Source organism: Chaetodon auriga, chromosome 17 (genome assembly GCF_051107435.1).
Source record: "Chaetodon auriga isolate fChaAug3 chromosome 17, fChaAug3.hap1, whole genome shotgun sequence".
Taxonomy (NCBI): Eukaryota; Metazoa; Chordata; class Actinopteri; order Chaetodontiformes; family Chaetodontidae; genus Chaetodon; species Chaetodon auriga.
The window spans coordinates 13185184-13207689 of NC_135090.1; the positions used below are offsets into that span (position 1 = coordinate 13185184).

At 42.1% G+C, this 22506-nt stretch overlaps 2 protein-coding genes across 2 annotated transcripts; one reads left to right on the forward strand and one right to left on the reverse strand.

The window, feature by feature from the left end:
• The first annotated feature begins 64 nt into the window (after positions 1–64).
• Positions 65–2549, forward strand: aunip (aurora kinase A and ninein interacting protein). Its single transcript, XM_076755174.1, has 4 exons — positions 65–199; positions 421–534; positions 773–929; positions 1112–2549. The coding sequence occupies exons 2-4, from the start codon at positions 442–444 to the stop codon at positions 2155–2157; spliced, it is 1296 nt and encodes a 431-aa protein (XP_076611289.1). The 5' UTR covers positions 65–199; positions 421–441; the 3' UTR covers positions 2158–2549.
• Positions 2479–20961, reverse strand: cap2 (cyclase associated actin cytoskeleton regulatory protein 2). Its single transcript, XM_076755173.1, has 13 exons — positions 20658–20961; positions 17067–17194; positions 16857–16957; positions 14910–14987; positions 9715–9858; positions 9235–9320; positions 8321–8426; positions 4686–4884; positions 4407–4570; positions 4175–4298; positions 3995–4077; positions 3705–3848; positions 2479–3613 (listed from the first exon to the last, which is right to left on the reverse strand). The coding sequence occupies exons 2-13, from the start codon at positions 17182–17184 to the stop codon at positions 3530–3532; spliced, it is 1431 nt and encodes a 476-aa protein (XP_076611288.1). The 5' UTR covers positions 17185–17194; positions 20658–20961; the 3' UTR covers positions 2479–3529.
• Between the last annotated feature and the right edge of the window lie 1545 nt (positions 20962–22506).

The following is a 22506-nucleotide window of genomic DNA, read 5'->3' on the forward strand; positions in this document are numbered from 1 at the left end:
ATTTTAAGGCTCGACCACTTTTCGTTGTTTTCACACAAGCAAACGTCAGCGGCAGCCCATAGTCAAGGCGCCAGACTCGAACAGACAGTAACAATAACGACGACAAATTTCTGAACTAAAGGATAGTTAATTTGAATGGATATAAAAGCTCTAGTAAACGCATAGGAAAGCTGAACACATTCCTGGAAAATTTGATGGGGTCAGTTCAAATCTATGCTATGATCATTTACGTTATAGGGCGAACCTAAATAATGCTATCATGATCAAATACCACCTCGAATTAGCTGTTAGCGAAGGTGGTTTACTGACAGCCAGCACCGGTCTTGTAATTTAGAATTATGGTAAAGTTATGATGTGGATTAATGAGAAGCAAAGTCTGATAAACTCACTGATGAAATATTTTTGTTTCATGTATTTCAGATCTGTCCTTCAGTCTGCACCATGAAGAGCTCCAAACCAGCCGTGAAGAAGTCTGCTCAAGAGGAATGTGGCGTTTGGCTGGACACCACGCAACTGAAAGAAAAAGCCAAACAGGTAATTGTGGAAACTAGTTTTAATTTCTGACTGAGTGGCTGCATTGTTACCTCTCAATAAAGCAGTGAATTAATACATTAACTTGTACACAGCAGATGTTCATATTACACATAACCACTTACAGCATATGTAGTATCAAAAAGTAAGTATCAGAGTCTTATCGGTGGCGTCTTACTCTGTTAGTGTACTCATGTGTCTTAGAAGGATCATATATTATTCTGCCCATCTTGTGTTCCAGAAGCGACTCGCCCGGCCCATTTCGAAACTGCTGAATCCCTTTGTTAGAGGTGAAGGATACAGTTTGGCTGTGGCACTGAACTTCACTCAGACTAAACTGGAAATACCAGTCACCAAACAGAGCTCCATATCAGCCTTCTTCACACCTCAGCGCAGAGGTAAATTGCAAAAACTCTGCAGCCATCAGGTTCTCAAGACACCTTCATAGGATTATTACCATCTTCAGCAAAATTAGTCAGAAGCTGATAAAGCTGCAGTTGACTTGCTTGAATGTATAAACAGACGCCATCCATTTCTTTTTGTGTTAACATTGTGCTTTTTTTATGCCCTTTGCCAAAAGTTCTCAAGAAGATGTCTGCTCTTGATGTACCTAACATGGATCCAGTGTTGCCTTCTCCATCATCCTCCTCATCCACATGTGCCTTAACTGCACCCACGCCTGTAGCATCAGGGATAAAACGAAGACGTGAGATAGATCCTGACTTACAAAGCTCTGAGCCTGGTATGGCTCCTGAGTGGAAAAATGAAAATGTGTCAGAAGCAGCAGTGAGGCAGGAGCACGCAGCAAGCCCCGCACCTTCTCAAAACATGTACTGTGAATCTGAAGAAGACCAGACTGAAGAGTTCAACCCACCACAGAGTAAGAGGAGGCTCACTGCAACCCCCTCACTGCCAGGTGACAGTCAACCTCTTCCACAGGTGTGGAGTCAGGACCCACTGCTCACTTACAGTCAGTTTTCTGAAGATGAATTGTACCCGACTAAACAGAAAAACACCCCAGAGAAAAACTTCAGCAACTCTGATTCAAGTTTCTTTAGTAGTCTACAAAGTGAAGAGGCCTTTGGTATTTGTATGGATGTGGAGGCAAGAACCTCGACTCAAAAATCCTTTAAACCCTTCAACTCTTCTCAGGGGGATGATGAGAAAGAAAACAGTAGGTTTGTGTCTTCTATGTCACCAAGTAAGCACTCAGTTCTCTCTCACATTGAACCTCTTTCAAGTCATAATTTGACAGGACCAAAAACTGCATCACCTCGAAAACATATTCCAATGTGCCAGTGGAGAAAGGCAGATAAAGACGAGCATCCTGACTCGCAGTTCAAATGGACAAAACCACGTAGCTCTCCCATCAAAAAAACAGCACTCCGGCAGTCATGCACAGCAGTTGACGAGGACAGTCTGGCCATGTTGTTCACCCAGGACTCTGAAGGCTTCAGGGTGATCGCGCATAGAGGTCTGCAAGCCAGGAGTCCACTAAAAGATCAGAGTAACATAATCCCCGGGACGGTGAGAACTCATGCTTACAAATCTCTGGTGGAGGAGGACGAGGAAGACGAGATGCTCTTTACTCAAGACTCTCAGGGAAATCTGGTGATCAAACACTGACAGGAGCCTTTGAAACTCTGTAGCAGAAGTCTTATTACAGATGTGGGTAATTTGGGTGGTGCCATCTTCACTTTTGACTTGAAATCAGGTGTCTATTTTTTCCATATGGACCTGACTGACAGCTACTTTCAAACTGAAAATATTGATATTTTTCTGACTGTCTTCATCTTACCTTTTTCATCTGTAGATCTTTTGTATTGTCATGGAGGAAAGTCATGAAAAGGAAAGTCACGGTATTTCCTTCCTGTTTTGGTGTCTGTGCTGCGGGAATGTCTTGAAAGGTGCAACTCTCATTTGCAACAACACCAGTGAGCAAGAAGCGAGGCTTTCGATTTTATTTGAAAAACGATACACAATGAAATCAGATTGTTTTCATGTAAATTAAAAGTTTTGAAAAGCATTCGTGGTGTGCATGATCATCTCTCTTATGCTGGTGCCATGTGCTACATCCTAGTACAAAATATAATGCACAAGGTAATACAGAGACTACAGGAAGTGAGTAGGAAGTGCTCAAGTCTGACAGTTACTACTACTCTGAGTATTTTAAGGTGTACTAATGTAGTGCTTGTAACTATATTTCTAAATATTTAGAGAAATTAGTAGCCAAGTATTTAGGTAATTATTTTTGATCAAGTTAATGTCTCCTGCAGACCACTTGATATTGTTACAGTCATCTGAGTTTACTGATTATACTTGACATCCTATGTTATGCAGCAGCAAAACAGTCACATCTGCCATTAATGCAAAGTATGGTGAACAGTGCTGCGCTACACACATTTAAAGAGTTCACAAAGATACACTTCATTAGATAGAAAACATACCACATAGTTCTAATCTTAACTATCAAGTTATCATTGTCTGCTTGGCCACTGAATGTCGTATGTGCATGTTAGGTCATCTTTTATAGCCTTTTCTGTAAAATAATGTGTTCCTGCTGGGGTTGTGGTTCAAAACTCACACAATAAAACACAACAATGGATGTAGATAAAATACAGTCATAACTGTGAAAGTCCAGAAAATATTTTGAAGATAATGAGATTTAAGATTGCTTATATTTCAGCAGGTATACATTCTTACACAAATGCCTTTATTGCTATGGCACAGAAATGTAAGAAAAGATAACTACATGGGTCTGTGGGACTTTAACCTGAGATGTCCATTTACTCTGTGGGATGTGTTTGAAAGTGCTAGAGAGACATCATGAAGTCACAAATACAGTCACAATGAGTGGACCAAAAGCTAATCTGTTGCAGTGCCTGCGTATATAATCCCTTTTATATCTCTGAAACCCAATGAAATCAAGGGGACGGAGAGATTATTTAAAAAAAAAAAAAAAAAAAAAAAATCTGTTGCGATGACGATGAAGCATCAATCAGCCTGCGATCTCAGTGGGTTCTGTCACCAGTTTGGAGCCGTCCCAAACAGTCTTGAACTGCTCCGGCACTGGAAACTCCCTCTGCAGAACAACCGAGAACATCAACTGTAGAAAAAAGAACTTCTGCCTTAACAGACATTCAGAGACCTTGTGTCTTATTTTAGACACTCACATAATCGTCATCTCCGTGTGGTATCTGGATGTTCATCTCAGAGCTCTTGGCACTGACAATGTCACAGCTGAGGGAGTCCTTACTCAGATAGACCTGGCAGCCCTCTGTCTTGTTGATGGAAATGGTGGGAACTCTTCCCAGCACCTGTAGAAAGACATCTTGCAATTATTGACAGGAATGTGTGGCACACTTTGCACTTACAAGGTACCATGTTGAATCTTCAGAAAAATCAGAATATATTATGTCTTTTGAAGCCGACCTACAGCCACTCTGTAGACATTTTTTCTCACCTGTAACTGAATTGCCTTGGAGTTGATGATCTCCACAATCCCAACCACGTTCTCAAAAACCAAACCCAGCTTCTTACAGTTGTCTGAGGAGAGTCAATACATGTATAGTAAAGGAAAATTATAATCAGAAATGATGAATTTAATCACCAAAACAATACTTTCTGCTTTCAGGCAGCTCACCGAGGATGATGGAGTTAATTTTGCCCTTAATCTGCACGGTGGAGTTGCTGCAGTTGAAGACGTAGACCACTTGTTTCAGCTCCGTCTCCTCGATCACCAGATCGTGTTTCTGCTCAAAGTTCTCCTGCAATGACAAGGGAGCGGATTACATCAATAAGCTGTGACACTCGCAGTGGTAAAAAAAAACACAGCCTTTGGGAATAATTAATGAGAAAGTAAACATTTTACGTACCACCCTCCATTTTTTCCCCTCCAGCTCCAGCAGAGGGGGTCTTTTCTGGACCACTGCTTTGGCTGAGTTCACAGTCCCTGGGGACGGTGTATTGCTCTGAGCCGCTTGTGAACGCAGAGTGGGGTTTTTATGGGTCTTCTGGTCATCTGATACGTGCTTCAGACCTACAAATGGAAAATAGGAGAAATATTTTTATGCACATGCAAGGATGTAACAAGGATTACAGACATGCTGTAACCCGCACTTAACACTAAACCCTTTTATTAGGGGTTCACCCACCTTTAGTGATGTCCATGCCCTGGTTGAGCTGGGCAAACAGTGCTGAGTGCTGGGCTGCTGCACCGCCTGCCTTCGGCTGGGAGTCATCATCACTGAAGACCAGAGGAGGGCAGGGCGGAGGAGGAGGAGGGGGAGGTGGGGGACAGGGTGCGCTGGGGACAGTGGGGGTCTCAAAGAGAGAAGGAGGAGCAATGGGGCCCTGGAATGATGGAGAATGTCAAATGTTAGACAGCAGCCTAGTGGTGCACTCATGAAAAAAACATAACGGTGCCAGGTGTTAATGGATAACTGTAGTAACAAACCTCTCCAGCAGGGAGAGTATTGCACAAGAAATACCTTCAAGCTTGGTTGCAATAATGCATAAATTTTACCAGATAATGACAGTGCTTGGGATGGACATGTAGCACATGAAGATGAAAAAAAAACAAAAAAACATTTTATTTTCAGTGCCAAGAGATACTTAGACGACTTCTTTCTGTCTTTAAGCATCTTCAGGGTTGTAACTGTAAAGCCATCTTACTTTTCTCTGTCAGTAACACATACAGTATATTTTTTATTGGAGCTATCTGCTGTTTACACTGGGAGAAATACTCAAATGCACGTCTCCACGTCTTAAATAGCAGCAGCAAATCAACCAATGGAAATATTCTAGATATGCTGCGTTTACTTTATACACAATTCCCCAAAAAATTCGACCTAGACTCTTTGGAAAGTTTAGGATCTCCACAAGAATTTCAAAGAAAGTTCTGTGACTTTGAACAATGTTTGGTTGAGCACTATGAGTTTCATCATGTGCTGTAGGTAGTGCTCTAGTTAGCTCCAGTCTGCCCTGATATACAACAATGAGTAGCTGTTTTGCTTATTAACTGATGAGCGGTGTACAGTAAAAGTGCACCCCAATCCATTAACAACTACAGTGAGGAGACACACACATACACACACACACACACTGTCTGAAGACCTTACACAGCTGCCAGACACACACACACCTTTCACAGGGGCTGAACCGTCACTTTACGTGCTGCATGAGTACAGCTGAGACGACTTGACCTTTGACCCCAGGCACATGTGTTGTGAAAATCATTGCTGAACAATGCTGAGCTGTTACACTAAACAGCTCAGCGCATACCACTGGATTACAACCAGCATGCACATGTGTGTGTGTGTGTGTGTGTGTGTGTGTGTGTGTGTGTGTGTGTGTGGCTGTAAAACTGTCTGACTGCGTCTTTGTGCTCAGGCCTGCTTGTGTGTTTGTGCATTTGTGGGTGTACACAAACATGTTTGTATGAAGCGAAGGAATAATCCACTTTCTTGTTAAAGGACACTTCTTTCCTTTTTTACATTTTCAGGGGCATTTGGCCAGTTTTGTCCACCTTTTGGTTTGCAGATAACCTGCATCACTGGGATGAAGAGTAACGATCAGAGGCTGACAAACATTATCTGGTTCCATCGTCTCAAATATGTGGATTTGCTGTTTTTGTGTTTGCTGTGTTATTTAACAGTAAATTGAATACCTTTGGTTTTTAGCATGTTTGATGAATAAAACAACATTTTATAGACCAAATAATTAATCAATGAATTGAGAAAATAATTATAAGATTAATTGATAATGAAAATTACTATTTGCAGCTCTACTTTAGACAGCATTACTTGCTTTTTGGTAAAAAGTGACCCCACTGTTCTCACCCAGAATGTAGTTAACCTGTAAGAGGCTACCACAAATTGCCTTCAGGAGCACACAGAGAGCAGGCTGAACAAATATCAAACAGCTCAGTGACACAAATTGTAAAATAATAATGTGTTCAATAAGCATTATCTTGTGTTTCAGAGGCAATTTGCTCCCTTGTTTCTTATTTCAGTCTTGTTTTAATTACATTTTAAATTCCTTTTTGCAAAGAGCCTGATATGTAGCATAGGTACTAATGTGGTTGGTAGCACGTGTGTGTAAAGCCACCTCCATATGTCAGCCTGTGCATGTCAGAGTATAAGCATGTCACTAAAGCCCTATCTGAGCAGCAGATGACGGCTGCGTTGAAGGGGGACCAGCCCTGCAGTTTAGGTTACAGCCAAGGCTGTGTGTGTACACAGACTCTTTGTCGGGGTTCTTCTGTGAAGAAAACCTCCATTCAAGTAAACCCTGAGGACCACCTGTTAGTACCACACACTCCCAGCCTTGTAGGCACACACACTTCGGCTCTGTCGGCTGACAGCAGGGACAACAGCTGACACACACAGCCACCGCAGGCTCTCATGTTTCTGCACGGAAAAAACATGCTTAGCATTAGCTCCACCTCAGGTTTTAACCCAGTGATTTGTCATTAAAGGAACAGTTGAACATTTTGGGAAACACACTTGTTCAATTATTTTTATTTCACACTTTCTGAGAGTTAGATGAGAGCTTACAGCCAGTAAGCTTAATTTAGCTTAGCATAAAGACAGCTAGCATGGCTCTTTCTTACCAACAGCAACAAAACCTGCTTGACAGCACCTCCAAGGGTCACTAATTAATACTTAATATCTTGTTTGTTTAAGGCCTTCAGTACAACAACATGAAAACAATTCCTCATTGTATGCGGGGTTATATATCAGATTAGTTCTTGGCTGGGACTAGCAACTTCCTGGAGTCTAGCCTGGTTGCCCTTCAACTGCCCAGAGCCAAGAAACAGTCAAGCACATAATCCCTAAAGAAAGGTCAATTTATTGTTTTATCACTTCAGTTTTTGTACAAATTAAATAAGTGAGATACCAAACATTAATTAATGAGCTTTAGAGCTGCTAGTAGCAGGATTCTGTTACCTCTGGACAGAGCAGTGCTAGCTATCTCCCCCTGCTTCCAGTCTTTATGCCAGGCCAAGTCATGCTAACCGTCCCATGTTTGCATATTTGCTATACAGACATGAGAGTGGTATTGTTCTTCTCATCTAACTCTTGGCAAGAGCAAAATAAATAAAACAAATGCAAATAAGTGTAATTCCCAATATGTCAAACTGCTCCTTTAAGAAAGAAATTACATCACACTTTTTATTAATATTAGATGCCAAAATGCATACAAGCTTCAGTGAGCTTTTCTTCAGTGAATAAAGATGAGAAACCCTTCCAGCTAACAATAAAAGGGGTCAAGTGTGTGTTGAAGGATTTGGTTTCGCGCCATCATAATCTCTGGGATCTGGTGTGTGTGAGTGCAGAGGAGTCCCACAGCAGACATCCATAAACAGCAGAGTGTGTGGGAGTGACAGAGGTTTTGTGAGCTCTATGGAGAAGCACGGGGTGCAGCCACCGGAGAGAAGTTCATTCATTCATTCATTCTCTCTGCACTGGTTTATGTAACAGGCTGCTCCATAACTAAAAATGGAAGTGGATGCAAAAAGTAGGAGTTAATTTGAGCTCTGATACAAAAATATCAAGGCCTGCGAATGGAAACTAAATGAAAATACAGCTAAGATAATAAACAAGTTGTTATAGGAGTAATTTGTTTTTTCAGGCAAGTGTGTTGTTAACTTTTGCAGAAGAAGAGCATCTGAAAAATGGATGAAAGTGCAAACATACTTGGTGTTTACATTCTTATTCCTGTACAGGGATGGTGTATATACAATAATAAAATGTTTAACAAATGAACAGATGTGTGTTGTACTCACCGTCTTGCTCCACACCAGCCCTGTAGTGTGGTGCTGTTTGATGAAGGACTGCATCTCGGTCCAGATTGACAGGTAGGAACGTACCCAGTCGACATGACGTCTGTCGCTGGGAGAAAAGGGGAGGTTGGTGAGAGGGTGGAGACATAGATATGAAAACAGAGAGTAGGATGAGGACAGCAGTACGGTAGGAAGGAGCAAAGGGAGGAAGCGGATAAAAAGACAATGTCAAGAGAGGAGATGATGGTGAAGCATCACTTTAAATTAATCATTAACTATTTGCTTTTTAGCATGCATATGAGTAGCATATTGACTCTTTATTAATCATTATAAAGTGCTTAGAAAGGTCTTCTTGGAATCCTTGTACAACAACTTCCTTATATCAATGAACTGTAATTAGGAGGTTATTGTGGGGAAAACTCTTAGTTAATGGCCTAGCAGTTGTAAAATATGCTTATGCAGAGTAAGGCATTAATTAAAGCCATAAGCCCCAAGGGGCCATTATTTACAGTGATTTTAGAACAGCTAAAGGGCGTTCCCATTTTTCACAGTGCCATAAATCTCACTGAAAGATGGGTTTAGCTCAGTTTGGTAATTGAATGCAGCTCAGCTAATTATAATCAAGGACCGGAACTTCCATTTTACTGAAGTGCTTTATAATGACTAATAAAGAGCCAATATGCAACTAATATGCACGCTAATGAGCAACTAGCTGATTATGAACATGTGTACCTTAATATAAACTGTTACCAAAAGTATTTATGAACTGTTATGGTGTTTGTTGTATATGCTACTCAAGTTTTTCTAATTCGTACATTTCCACATAAACAGGATCACAATAAGAGCACAATCATAAGATTATCCTTCAGTGACATGCGCTCTTACTGTGAAGAGCTCAGTAGATACACAGTACTTACGTTTCTTTGTAGTCCTTCAGCACTCTGTTGGTGTAGAAGGTGGCGGCATCATTCATCTCTTTCACATAAGGACCCGGCTTCTGACTCTGAGAAAGATGAAAAGTTATCTCGCTCTCTGAAGCACCGTGAGGTCCAAACTGTCTTATACAAGCCTTTGGGAAAGTATCTGACTATCAGCGCATTTGTCTTCGTGTGACAGGATGAAGAAGAAAAGCTCACAGTGACATAATGATGTCCTGTGGGGAAAAGTGCCCCTCTGACAGCAATGAACACTGACCAGAGCCAGCTCCAAAGGCTGTTTCTACCCAAGTGGAAAAGCTTTGATCTTAATGGAAATGGTATTCATACCTAAACTCAGAAGAAGAGATTTGCTCTGATGGGAAACAGAGACCAAGAATAAGACAGAGGGACAAATAGTGTAGATTGTTGGAGGAAGAAAAACATTAGCCTGTGTTTATTTATGCTCATCAGTCTCCTTACCACAGCCACCCAGCCTAGAGCGGGGATGCTCTCGCTGACGGCTGACAGGTGGTTGAAGAAGCTGCTGCCGCGGTTTCTTTCTCTGAAGTTCTGGATCTCCTGGATGTGATCCGAAATCGGCTTCAGCAGGTCATGGAACTCTGTCTGCAGAAATAGGGAGGAATTAGGATAGGATGGCAGGAGGACTCAAGAATGCAGGAGAAAAGGAAGGAAGTGTCACTGTGAGAGGAGAGTGTATGAAGATAAGGAGATACTGCATTTAAATCAAATTTTAAAAGCCCTGATAGCTTCGCAACAGGAGTGGCTGACTTCTTTCACATGCCGACTTCTCTTTAACATGTTTCAGATACTTGTGATTTTACAACCCCAGCGTACTTTTCCCTGCCCACCCATGCCCAGCCTCAGTCATTCCTAAACTAGGCTACAGGACAGTAACTAATTTTATTAGCTGGAGCCTTTTTCCATTGGAACTTCCAGATCTCAGCTATAGCTCGTCTCCCAGCTCTCGGCTCCCCTCCCCATTGCACCGTTCCTACAAACATTCCTCGGTTCATGGGGAGATCCCTCTGGCCTTGTAAGGCATACCGCTCCTCCAGTGTTTACAGTTTACCTATCATGCGCCTGCACACACACACACACACACACACACACAGATCCAGGAACAAAATGTTTCATTGGTAGATTGCTGCTGCAGCTTTCTGGCTCTGGTCTGCAGTGAAATGGCTGCTAAACATTTATTTTTACTGAGCTGTAACAATGTAGTTTCTTTATTCGAATGAGGAGTTTGATCGATTGCATGCATCGAGATTAGCCAGTGTCTCTGATGATGTCACTTTATCTAAACTGCATATACCTGATGTACTGTCAAGTCTCACTAGCTGTTCAGTGTATGGTTTATTCCACACTCCACAGTTGTGAGTGTACATGAATATATCTGTTTTTTTTTCCTCAATATATATAGATGCAGGTGTGAGGCAATGCTGTAATTTTCTGCCTGCGTGCAAAGGAGCAATAAAAACAGATGTAAGCTTTCTCATTTTTTTCGAAGAAATTCTTCCCTCAATCAGATGCACATGATCTCCATAAGCCGAGATAGACGCTCCTTTCTCTGCTCCTCTGGCTTCTCACTAAATCCAGCTAATAACTGTGTGCGAGCAGCTTTGAGGCAACATATCTCCGCTGTCCAAAACAGACACCGTGCTGCTGCAAATAGGGATGTACTATGTTTTCTGAGGGGGAACGTACAGATGACTTGAGGTAACACGAAACTGAATGTAAATGTTAATAAATAGTTTACAGTATTTATCTATTCAACCAGTTCTGTTTTTTCTTTTTGAAGGTTATTTTCATTACTGATTGTCCTGATGATTATTTTTTCAATTAATCGATTGATTCAAAATCATGAATAATGCCTGTCATGGATTCTCACAGTGCAAGCAGAGGTCTATAAATGCCCAACCAACAGGCAAACCCCCCCGATAATCAGTTTATTATAATATATGACAAAGAAAAACATCAGATCCACACATTTGAGAGGTAGCCATCAGCATGTATGGCTTGAAAAAAGTGACCAAATCAACTACATTTCACAACAACAACAACAACGGCATCATGGCTCACGCTGAAAACATGACTTGTATTCTACGAGTCAGTCAGAATAGGGATTTCCCCTCACCCAATCATGCTGCACAGTGAGGAAAGAGACAGATATATGGGCTCAGGACAGAGCAGAGAGAAGAAGGAGAAGGAGAAGGTGCAGACAGGACGCATTCGAATAGAAAAACTGTAGCTGTATTCCCAGGTGCACTGTAATCTATAACTGTTCTGGCAAATTTACATGTTGGCATCAAGTCAGAACAGGAGCGAGAGTCATTTTTTCCATGTAAGACCCTTCAGCAATTTGCCAGTGAAAACAGCTACATTCCTGAGCACAAATAAATCTACTTTGTTGTTATGTATGTTATGTCTTGTTACATTGAGCACCTGTCAGAAGGTCCAAGGCTGAGACTTCTCATCCCATAGCAGTTTATGTACTTGTTATATTGCAGGAGGATCGAACCAAAAACACAAGCAAACATAATGTAGTGAAACATGAAGGTTTGAGCATCTTACATTAAAACAGCTATAAACAGGCCTCAACAATGTATATACTACACATGCTTTGTTTCTTGCTCTGTTGTTTCCTCCCGCTGTAAATATGAAGATGGAGCCAGTGGCTGGTTAGCTTAGTTTAGCATACAGACTGGAAACAAGGGGAAACCTCTGCAGTTCTAAAGCTCACTAATTAACATGTTGTATTGAATTTCTTAAGTCCATACATAACCCAAAGTGTTTTTTCTGTTAGGTAGAAAACCTTTGGGCAGAGCTAGCCTCTTAATGCTAGAGCAAGCACACGGTTAGCTTAGCACAAAGACTGGAGGCAGTTTTCTATTGACTGTGCAGGTATGAGGTACATGGACCTTCTCAGCAGAACTTAATTAGAATCAAAGACCGAATGAAAGCAGCTCTTTATAGTCAGAGCGGTATGAAATCTAATTGCTTACTGATGTGCCTTTGAACTACACAGTCAGTGATAATCTGAACTGAGCTGAACAAAACATTTTCAATCAGTGAAGTGATTCATAATTTTCCCCGCTCCTAAGGCTGATCTCAGTCTACAAAAAAAGCAGATGTACATACAACTACACAGATAAGAAGTCAACTGAGGCAGACAGACAGAGAGAGAGAGAGAATGAGCCGACAAAAGGATCAAAAACGTCGGCTCACATTATTTGATGCTCAGTGTGTTACAATAGCACAGCGTCCAAGCCTTGACTTCCTATAAAAGCAGTGGATCAAAGGTAGAGAGTGGAGGGCGACAAGGGGAGAACAGCTGCAGGAGGGTTATTTTAAACTGTGAAAGTCCACAAAGTGTGTGCCAAACTGCCAGAACCGGCAACACGGACACAAAAACGCACACTCACAGTTCACAGGCCAACTTGAGGTCGCATGTGAGAGAGAGAGGCTTACTTTCTTTTGCTCTCTCTCTCTTTGTCTCACACTTTATCTAACTCACACACACACACACACTCTTTCACACACACTGACAACAGGCTCAAATATAGAACATGCCCATAAAAAGTCAGAGAGCACAACAGGGCTGTGCTGCAGAGAAGAAAGGCCTTGGAAGCTGTGTAAGTGTATGTGTGTGTGTGTGTGTGTGTGTGTGTGTGTGTGTGTGTGTGTGTGTGTGTGTATCTGATTTACCCTACTTATGGGGACACATTTCAGACTAAAGTCCAGTTAATTGGGGACAGTTTGTGGTTTGGGACCAAAGTGGTTACGGTTTGGGTTCGGGTAAGTCTCAAGGAAATGAATGTCAGTCTATGTAACGTCCCCCAAAGTGATGGAAACATGACTCTGTGTGTGTGTGTGTGTGTGTGTGTGTGTGTGTGTGTGTGCTAGTGGTACAAATGTATCAGTGCCTAAAAAGTCAAACAAAAATGGATGTCTCACACCAACCAACCTCACATTCATGCAGCCATCTTGAATTGTCCAGCGATATGATCGCTCGGAAGTTGTAAACATGGAAATCTTGCACCAGATAGCAGAGCAGTTTTAAGCCTTTTGGGGCTGGTCTCAAGCCAAGTCACACGTTTTCCAGCAAACTACCCATCAATCGACAAGTTTTTGAATTGCTAGAAAACCTGAACCTTGACCATTTAAATCACATGAAATCTACACATTTCGCTTTTAAACCTGCCTCTGTGTTTTTTTTTTTATTTCCAACTAAAACCAAGTCCTGTTAATGTGTAAGCAATCCTTTAAATATTAAAGGCTCATCTGCCATTGTATCAAGAATTTAATTTTTTATTGTTCCGGGACTTAACACGGTAAAATCTTGAAAAAACACTTGAATAAAATACTAAACTAAAATACTCTTTTGGTTTAGAGAATGGACAGCAAACCTGAGTATGTGTTTCTTCAAAAAGAGATGAAAAGAAGAGCATTATATTAACTACATACTTGGTTCATGAAGTTCTTTTTCGTCCCTTCTGTCGTGTTTAGTTTGGGTTTTACCCATTTGGCTGAATTTTCACCTCCTCCCTTACATCTCACCCCTCTCCTCTCTTGGGTCTGTCCCTCTCTCTCTCTCTGTAAAACCCTCACTCTTTCCTTGTTTGCATTTCTGACAATCACTGAATGCTCTTTTCACCGCCCCTCAACCAATGACCTGACAGATACGGAGTAATCACTTCCTGGTGGGCTCTGTGGACGCTGTAACACACACACAACACAAACAGAAGGCCAATGGGATGATATCATATCAGCTCTCTCTCTCTCACACACACACACAGACTCACACAGACAGCTTTCAATCCCACCCCTCTTTCTCTATACGTGAACATGTTGGGAATGTGTTGTATTAGCGTTTTCTTGGTCAAAGAGCAGCGTAATCCCTCTGTGAACAGCCCGGCCTGCTGGGGAACACAGGAGGGGAGGACACAGACTGACACGGCCGCTGTTGAAGCATCTGATGCAGTTTATAACGTGACAGTTGCAGTTAACTGAAAGGTTTGTGTGCAACTTAGCTGTGAGCCAATCGTGATGATGGTATCAAGTCACATGATACAATTATTTCCATTGCTTTCAGCTGAGTCCCAATGAAGCCAACAAACAGCAGTAATGTCAGTGGGACGATAAGTCTTAAGTGTTAAATAACTTTAGCTGTTGTCATTTTTATAGCTTTATTCTCACTGTAAGTCAACAGGAAATGAGCAGAGAGAGAGATGAGATCAGATACAACACAGGTCCTTGTGGTTTACGACCAGCATCTTAACCCCTGCAGGCCACCAGGGAGCCTCAAATTTACAGCGTTACGGTGGAGCCCAGGCCTCAGAGTTAAGAGGAGAGTGGCAGAATACCAGGCACACTGACTCATTTTCTAAAGGGACAGTCTCTAAATTGTTTTTCTTCCTAAACATGAGATATTTGAGTTTTGTCTGAAACACACTCAAAGGTCATTCACATTTCCTGAGAACATACCTGACAGAATAAGTTAGTAGTAGTGCAGTGGGAAAGGTGGATGCTAAAAAGTAACTAGCGAATGGCGAATATGTGCAGCTGAATATAAGGTGTTACCGTTTCATTCCGTTCAACTACAGATCTTCCTCAGGTAAACCCTCACGTACTCAGTAGGTCTCAGTATGTTGTACCTGTGCAGGTTCCTGGTGTGTGGCAGCCATCTTGAGTAAAGTTCTCTGAGTCTGCAGGGCTTTGTTCACCATCTCCGCCTGTCGATCATAAGAGTCAAAGCCAGATCAGTTTGGATTATGATACATGACACATTTCATGGAGTCTGATAAGCAGCACGTTACTGTATCGTGTGTATACTGAATATGGACAACGTTACAGGGCCCATTCCTTCATTCACTTTTGTTTACACTTTACCATATTCTCTCACGCCTATGCAGCCAGTGAATCTGTCCATCTCAGACATAAAAAAGAAAGTACAGTAACACACTCACACACACACACACACTTTGGGTTAGTCCCAGCCAGCTGTGTCCTGTGTGTGTCTGAGACTTCCAGTTGCGGGCCAAGGGAACCACCAGGGAGGCTTTGTCCATAAAAGGAGCTCAGCAAACTTAAAGAAAGTACCTCTGGCTCTCGCTCACACACTCCCCCTCCTTCTCACCCCACTCAGTGATGGGACACAGAGATAGAAATATTCTTTCAAGACAGAGAGAATGAAATACAAGCATTTCTAAAAAACATTTCTCTCTGCCTGCCTTTACTCCTCTGTTTTGGAGCGCTCCTTGTTGTTTTGGGTTTATTCCAAGAACATATCACAGCTGTTACTGCCGACTGGTTTACCACAAAACACACTTAAAGTCCTAATCTGAGTACAGGTCATTACCAAGTAGGAAAAGGTGCTCCACTAGCGGTTTGATAAATGAACGTAAGGTCAAAGGTCAACCATACTCCCATCCTTGACTTTGTAGAGAACAGGAAACCTTTTCAGTCATAAACATGAACACAAGTCACTGCTATCTACTTTTAGGCCAGGGACCTCCCATACACACACAACACTTGCCCTTCAGCTTTCCAGAGCCCTGCATATCTTAGTGGGATCTAAAGTAGGACAATCCATGCTTATAAATTTATCAAATAAAGGTTGGCACAGAGAGACTGCACTCGTTGCGCCACTGGTAACCATCTGTGCTCCCTTTGGAGAGACGCTCGACTAACTACAAGGAGCTTTTCTGCTTTTTCTGCTTTTCTACCTTCATATCGAGGTACAAAACACATAATTTTTAGTTACTTAGCAAGCAAAAAAATTCAATCTGAGGATTTCTCAAAATCATCTGGACTGCGAGGAGGTTTTAATGGAATATCATTAAAATTCGATCCGTGTTTTCAGTTATTAGAGTTAAATGGTGCTCCAGCAATTGCTATGGCGCTTGCATTAAGTTGGGGGAGTTTCCAGAGACAGATCTTTGCAAAATTGAGACAGTATGACTCCGCATGAACAGTAAACTGAACTTGGTGTTTAAAATTGGTGGATTAAAGTATGATTAATAGTTGCTTTTGCCAACAGTAGACTAACAAACCTGCAGCAGCTGTGGTGACATCTGTCTGCTGCAGAGCGTGCATGAACAGGTGTTTGTCTCATTTATCATCATCAGCGTTTGTGTGGAATGGTGAGACTTATACTCAGAATATGTAATGTAATATGTATAAAATGTAGGCTGAGCATGTGTCCACAGTTTAGAGGTTCTTCAACCAAAGTATACAAATGCTGTTTCCTGCACTTATTTACATTTATCTATCAATGTAGCAAATAACAACAACTATGATTTCCAAGCTCATTAATGAACCTCTAAGCTCAAAGACTATTGTTGTATTTCCAAAAAGGGGGCTGTCTTTTACTACATTTTCTTGGATTGTCGTGTTTTGCGGAGAATATTCTGCAAATAAAAGCTCATTAATTGTTCTGATGAATTCCTTTCAGCCCTGAGTACTGCCTGCCATCTTCCTCCAGGCTGGCAGCCTGTATGCTGCATTCAGAGGCAAAACTCAGGCCATCTGGATTCTGACATCTGAACAGCGAGATGACACGGTTTAAAGACACTTTAGTGAATGAATCAAACGCAGCTTACATGTTTCTCCACCTCACTTCCTAAGGCTCGGCTGTAGTTCAGGTAGTCTGACAATGGACCCTCCAGCACGACGTCAAAGGCCTCCACACACTGAGACAAACCTGAAAATAACAGGGACAAATCACTGCCTATTTAACTTGAGAATATTATAGAACAAAGCTGTTCTGGTCTCTCTCCAAACCTCTGAGTATTACAGAAGCGCAGACTTGCCTCCATCGATGCCGTTGACACAGCCGCCGTTAGCCATGCTGCTGGACGCCTGCACGGTGACGGACATCTTCTCCAGGCGAGTCACAGCTCGCTCCAGCCGCTCCATTAAACCTTCCATGGCAACAAACCTAGAAACAAAAGCAGGAATGGTTGCTTCAGCTGTACTGTGGCCTTTCTGATCTTAGGCTGATGATTAGTTTTGTAATGCAGTACATTGTGAGTACTTTATTGATCCCAGAAGAAAACTGTACAGTGGTGAGAGACCAGAACTGGGTCCTGAGTGACAGAACCACTGTTCAACTCCATCATGCTCCATTTTCAAAAAGCCAGCATATGTCATTACAGAGAGAAACTAAACGCAGCCAATGAATTGGCATTTATATGAACACGGTCTCTGTTTGAGCTGCCTGGCCCTGTGCCACAGTCACAACCTCATGAACATGTTACAGAGTTGGATCAAGGAGGGACAGAGACCAGAGCCAGGCTGAGAGGAAAGTCAGACAATTTAGCCCAGTGGAAAAAGGGAATAAATGCTGATGGAAGATACAGAGTCTTCAGATACAAACAAAAAGAATACTGTATAATATGTGACTGGAAGCCGTGTTTTCTACTGATAAATTAGCTCATTATTTTGAGAAATCAGCCTTTTGTTTTCCCGAGATAACGAGATAATTATCTCATGATCTTGTGATCAGATTTTCCAGTTTCCAGATAAGGCATTTTGTAGAGAAACAGTTTGCTGCATTATTCATTCTCAACTGTCTGGATCCCAACTAGATTCAACTTCAGGCCTACAATCCATATATTACTGTTTCAGAGTACCTCTAGCAGATCACCTTTGCTGATGCTGATCAGGGAAAGAGGGACCTCAGTCACCCTGGATATTCCCGCTGATGACATTTCCACATGTTAACACAAACAACTCCTGTCATCTAGAGGTGAGCCACTCTGGGAAAGAACCTGCTTGGTCTGCCTCAGACTGTACACAACATGCATGATTATATACGCTGCACTCAAATTCAGCTGAAATGTGCAAACAGTTGTGACAAAATTAGCTTGCTGAGGAGAGGTAAACAAATCTCCAGCTGTAATCGAATTCCACTGAAACACATTGGAGATAGCGGCATGGACCATATTGAATCTCCGCCTATAACACCGACAAGTCATAAGCATCACCATGAGGCAACGCAGGCCTGTTTCCAATATTTATTAGTCAACAGAGTGGAATTCAATCCAGCGACCAACTGCATGTTTACGCACTACTGCTAGGTAACACGCACTTTCTAATGTGACACCTGCTCCCTTCACATCCAACACACAGTCCAATGGCGTGAGTTATAATCTGTTTTATTTGCTTTACAAATGATCTATAAAAAACACCAGCAGGCTCTGCATTAATATGGCAGCTATGTAGAATGGTTTGTGTTCCCTGTCTGTAATCTTTGTAAATTATGTCTACTAATTATGTGCTGTGAGCAGAAAATATGTCCTGATGGGCGTCATCGAGTCATCTCTCTCTCTGGAGAAGCCTCTCAGCGGTGCCAGATGCCTGTCGCAGGACTCAGCTGCTATTTCTGCCCTCTGGGTCACAACAGCTCTTGGGCAAGACCTGAATCCTGGAGAGCTCAATGTAGGTTGATCATGTGCAACAAGTCACAACAAGCAACAATGTCAGTGTCAAGTTATTGGTATTTTGGGTGCCACTTAAAGGTCCCATGTATAAGATTTATAGTTAGTTTTTATTTCTGTCTCAAGGCAAATATTTGGCCTGTCCCACACTGGATTGAAAAATATCAAACATCAATGAGATGTTTTCTGCAAAAGCAAAGGAAAAACACATAAAAACTACATAATTTAAGGTAATATGTTTATGTGGAAAATATCAAGCAAATTGACCACCGAGTAACAGAAGAAAGAAAAGAAAAATTGTGAAGGGCAGTTTTATTTTTATGATGTTTCATAGACAAAACAACATATTAACTCAGGGAGAAAACCATCCACAGATTTAAATTATATACAATCAGTACACTCCACTTAATCACTGTCCTGCTCAACAATAACATCAAACTTTGTTTAAAACCATGAGACAGAAACAGCCAGCGGCTGCACTGATTGTACTGTCAACCAGCCAAATTCTCCATGGCAAAGCAAATACAAGGCCAGTGATGCTCCTTTAGCTTTCATATACACTCAATAAATTCAGGCCAGTACAGAATGGGAACCAGACAGAACCTTTAGTGGCATGATTATAAAACACCAGACAAACAACAAAATGTTGGAGACATTGGCAGATATCAGCTTCCTGTAAATGAACAAATCCTCCCTCTGTTCCTGCAGACAGGTGGGCAACAGTGCCTGCCACAGAAAGACCCCAACCAACAGCTGAGAAAGCACACATGTTGCTGCAGTGGAAAGATATCACTGACTTCACCCTGACCTCCCTGTGTTGCCTGCACCCTCTTGCCTGGTATCTGATCTTTGGGGCTATATTGGGCCACAGCCTGCCTTTGCTGCTATGGGCATCCTGTAAGATACTCTAATGTAAGTGTTGGGGGGATGTGCTGTGGAGGACCCTGTAAAGATAAAGTAAATCTTGATAAAGTCACTACATCTTTTCTTATTTTGGTAGTGTTTATGTTAGAGGTACTACAGCCGTTCATACAGCAACTAAAACAGAAGCTGAGACATCATCAAAGCTGTTTGTATTTGATACTGTGGCATCTTGGGTTTTGTTGTTGATTTGAATATAACTGAATGTGGGCATCATGATTGAATTGTACAGAAATAAAATGAAATGAAATCGTGTCATATGGGCCTAATGATTAATTTTGAGCATTTGAGATCATATAGGCTAGCAACAGGTGTGAATGTGTTTATAGGCTTATGAGAGGCAGCTGGAGCTTTTGATCACATTGCATGATCTTCATCAGGAGATAGATTCATTCTTGTTTCATGTATTATTTCTCGGCAATTAAGGACTTTCTGTCCATGTTGTCTTAAAGGTTGCGTTAAAATAGTAGAAGCTGAGTTTAACCAAAGTTTAACTCAACTTTTAAGCCAACATGGAGGATATTTGATATAACTGAAAGGTCCAAAAGCTAAAAAAAAATGGACCTTGAGGTGAGACTGTTGTGTTTCTACAGTTCACAGCCTACAATCTATAATCTATAACATCAGTAGGCTGTTTGAACATCATAGTGGTTGATTACAGGTGCTCATCACACAGGCCGAAGAGGATGTCGCCTCATAATAAAACATGACATGGCACTGGCACGCTGACACGACCTCCACCGCCCCTCTAATCTGACGCTTCATGGTCCGCGCCACAATATCACCGTTGCTCCAAAAGACCAGAAAAATATCAGTACAAAACAAATCAAGACAGTGTGCTCTTACATTGCGCCAGTTTCATGCCACAGTCATTTAAAAACGTATGGCGCACAGGAGGCATGTGAAGATGTCTCTGTTTGGACATTTCTGCGCACACATCTCTGACGCCCCCGCTGCAGGACAATATCCCCTCCGCCCCAGCCCGAAAATGAACCAAACCTGACATTGACTTAGAAACTCATCAGCACAGAAATATCTTACCTCCCTCCTCTGGTCTGCGATGAATTTCTGTCGGGATTGTCAATATTCCCTCGGACGGATTCGTGGCGGTGCGCTGCTGCCGTGCGGTCCCCTCCTGCCTCCGTGCCCCGTCACTCAGCTGCGCACAGGACCGGGACTCTTCCGGGATGTCCTAATTAAGCAACACGGTGAACCTGAGAGCCACACAGCGCACAGACCAGGACCGTGACTCAGTGCCGCAGTTTATCTCCTCTGGGGCAGCTACCTCGCAGGCAACATGGCAGCCTCAGAGAGCCCTGCTAAAAATAAAGGAGTGTCAGACGCTGTGGTAATGTCTGCACGGGTCCCCCTTGAAGGAATCGACCTGTATCAGCTGGAGACTCATCATCGGCCTCATAGAGTCCATAGGAGTGAACTCGGACATGGACATTGAAATCCCCCTTTCCATATCTCCCCTAGACATGAGAGCTGCAGGTTTATATCAAATGTAAGTAGGTTTTACACACTGGATGCTGAGAGAAAACAGGTGCACTATTCAATACGATCAATCAAGTTTAAAGGGGCACTCCAGCATTTTAGCCTTGCACTTTCATTCAGTTCTGGGAGTTGAGATTAAACGGATTAAAAAAAAGAAGAAAAGGTCAAAATTGGTGCAGCAGAAGCCGAGATATTTTGACCAAACACTGGATCCTATCCATGATGTAGCTTGATTGCACAAGTGGAAAGAGAGCCTCCTGTTATCCTGAGTTAATGAGTATTCATGCATTATTTTCAACTCCCACTCCCACACCAGATAATTAGTCAGTTTAGTTTTTTTTTATTGATGAAAAGAGAGATGGGGACTGACACGCAGTAAAGATTCCTGGTTCAAGCTCATTGTAGCTAAACTGATTCTATTAGAGTTAAATTTGGTTTTGTTTATATGCAGCTGCCAGTGGTAGAGGCTCGGCAGCCATGCTCCCAGTGATCTGTCTTGTTTTCACCAAGTAGTAGATATCACTGCTGCCAGAAACCCCACATAACTCAGACTGTAATTAAATTGTAATAAAATCCATTGTCTGATGAAACCATCAGGCTTTTTTAAGACTGGACAAAGCTCTTCGAGAGCTACAGAAGACATCATACAACTGTTTTCACACGCTGAGTCACATATTTATGACCTGTAAACTGATCTTGATGTGTACAATCGGTGGAGAAGGCATGCAAGTCAATAATAAAGGGGTTCTTATTAATTCATACTTCAGTCTATCAGATGGATTTTGCACTGGCAAAGCGGTCACATGGCTCAACCCTCAACTGGATTTTTCACAACCTGGCACCCCAAACATTGTCTTTAGACACCACCTTCTTGGGTGCCCCTTTAAAGTCTAATTGAAACTCTACCATAATTCTGCATCACCAGTTTAATAAGGTAACAGCTTTAATTTTATTATATCATGAGGTCAGATGCCATGATGGCTTCTGATTTCACCCATAAGGCCTTGCTGCATCCATGCTGTGTCATGATCACCCACCTACAGTATGCAGGCCAGTTTCATGTTTCACCAGGGACCAAAATACTCCCTGGAGCCGAGTAAAAGAGAGCAGAGACACGGCAGCACACTCTTTATAACATGACTTATTGATTAGAGAACTGATGAATCATTGATACTCTGAGTCCTGAGAGACTTTATTATGTGTCATTGGTATCCATGTAAACTGTGGGTGTGACTGTAATGAGAGAGTGTTTCAAATAATGTCTTCTCAGGATGGTTTCACAGTGAGGAGGAGTGGCGCAGCATCTGGCATGTGTGATGTGTTTGTCCCCTTGCATGCAAATTCAAACTCACAGATACATCCAGGCTATGGAGCCCCAGAGTGTTCAATATCA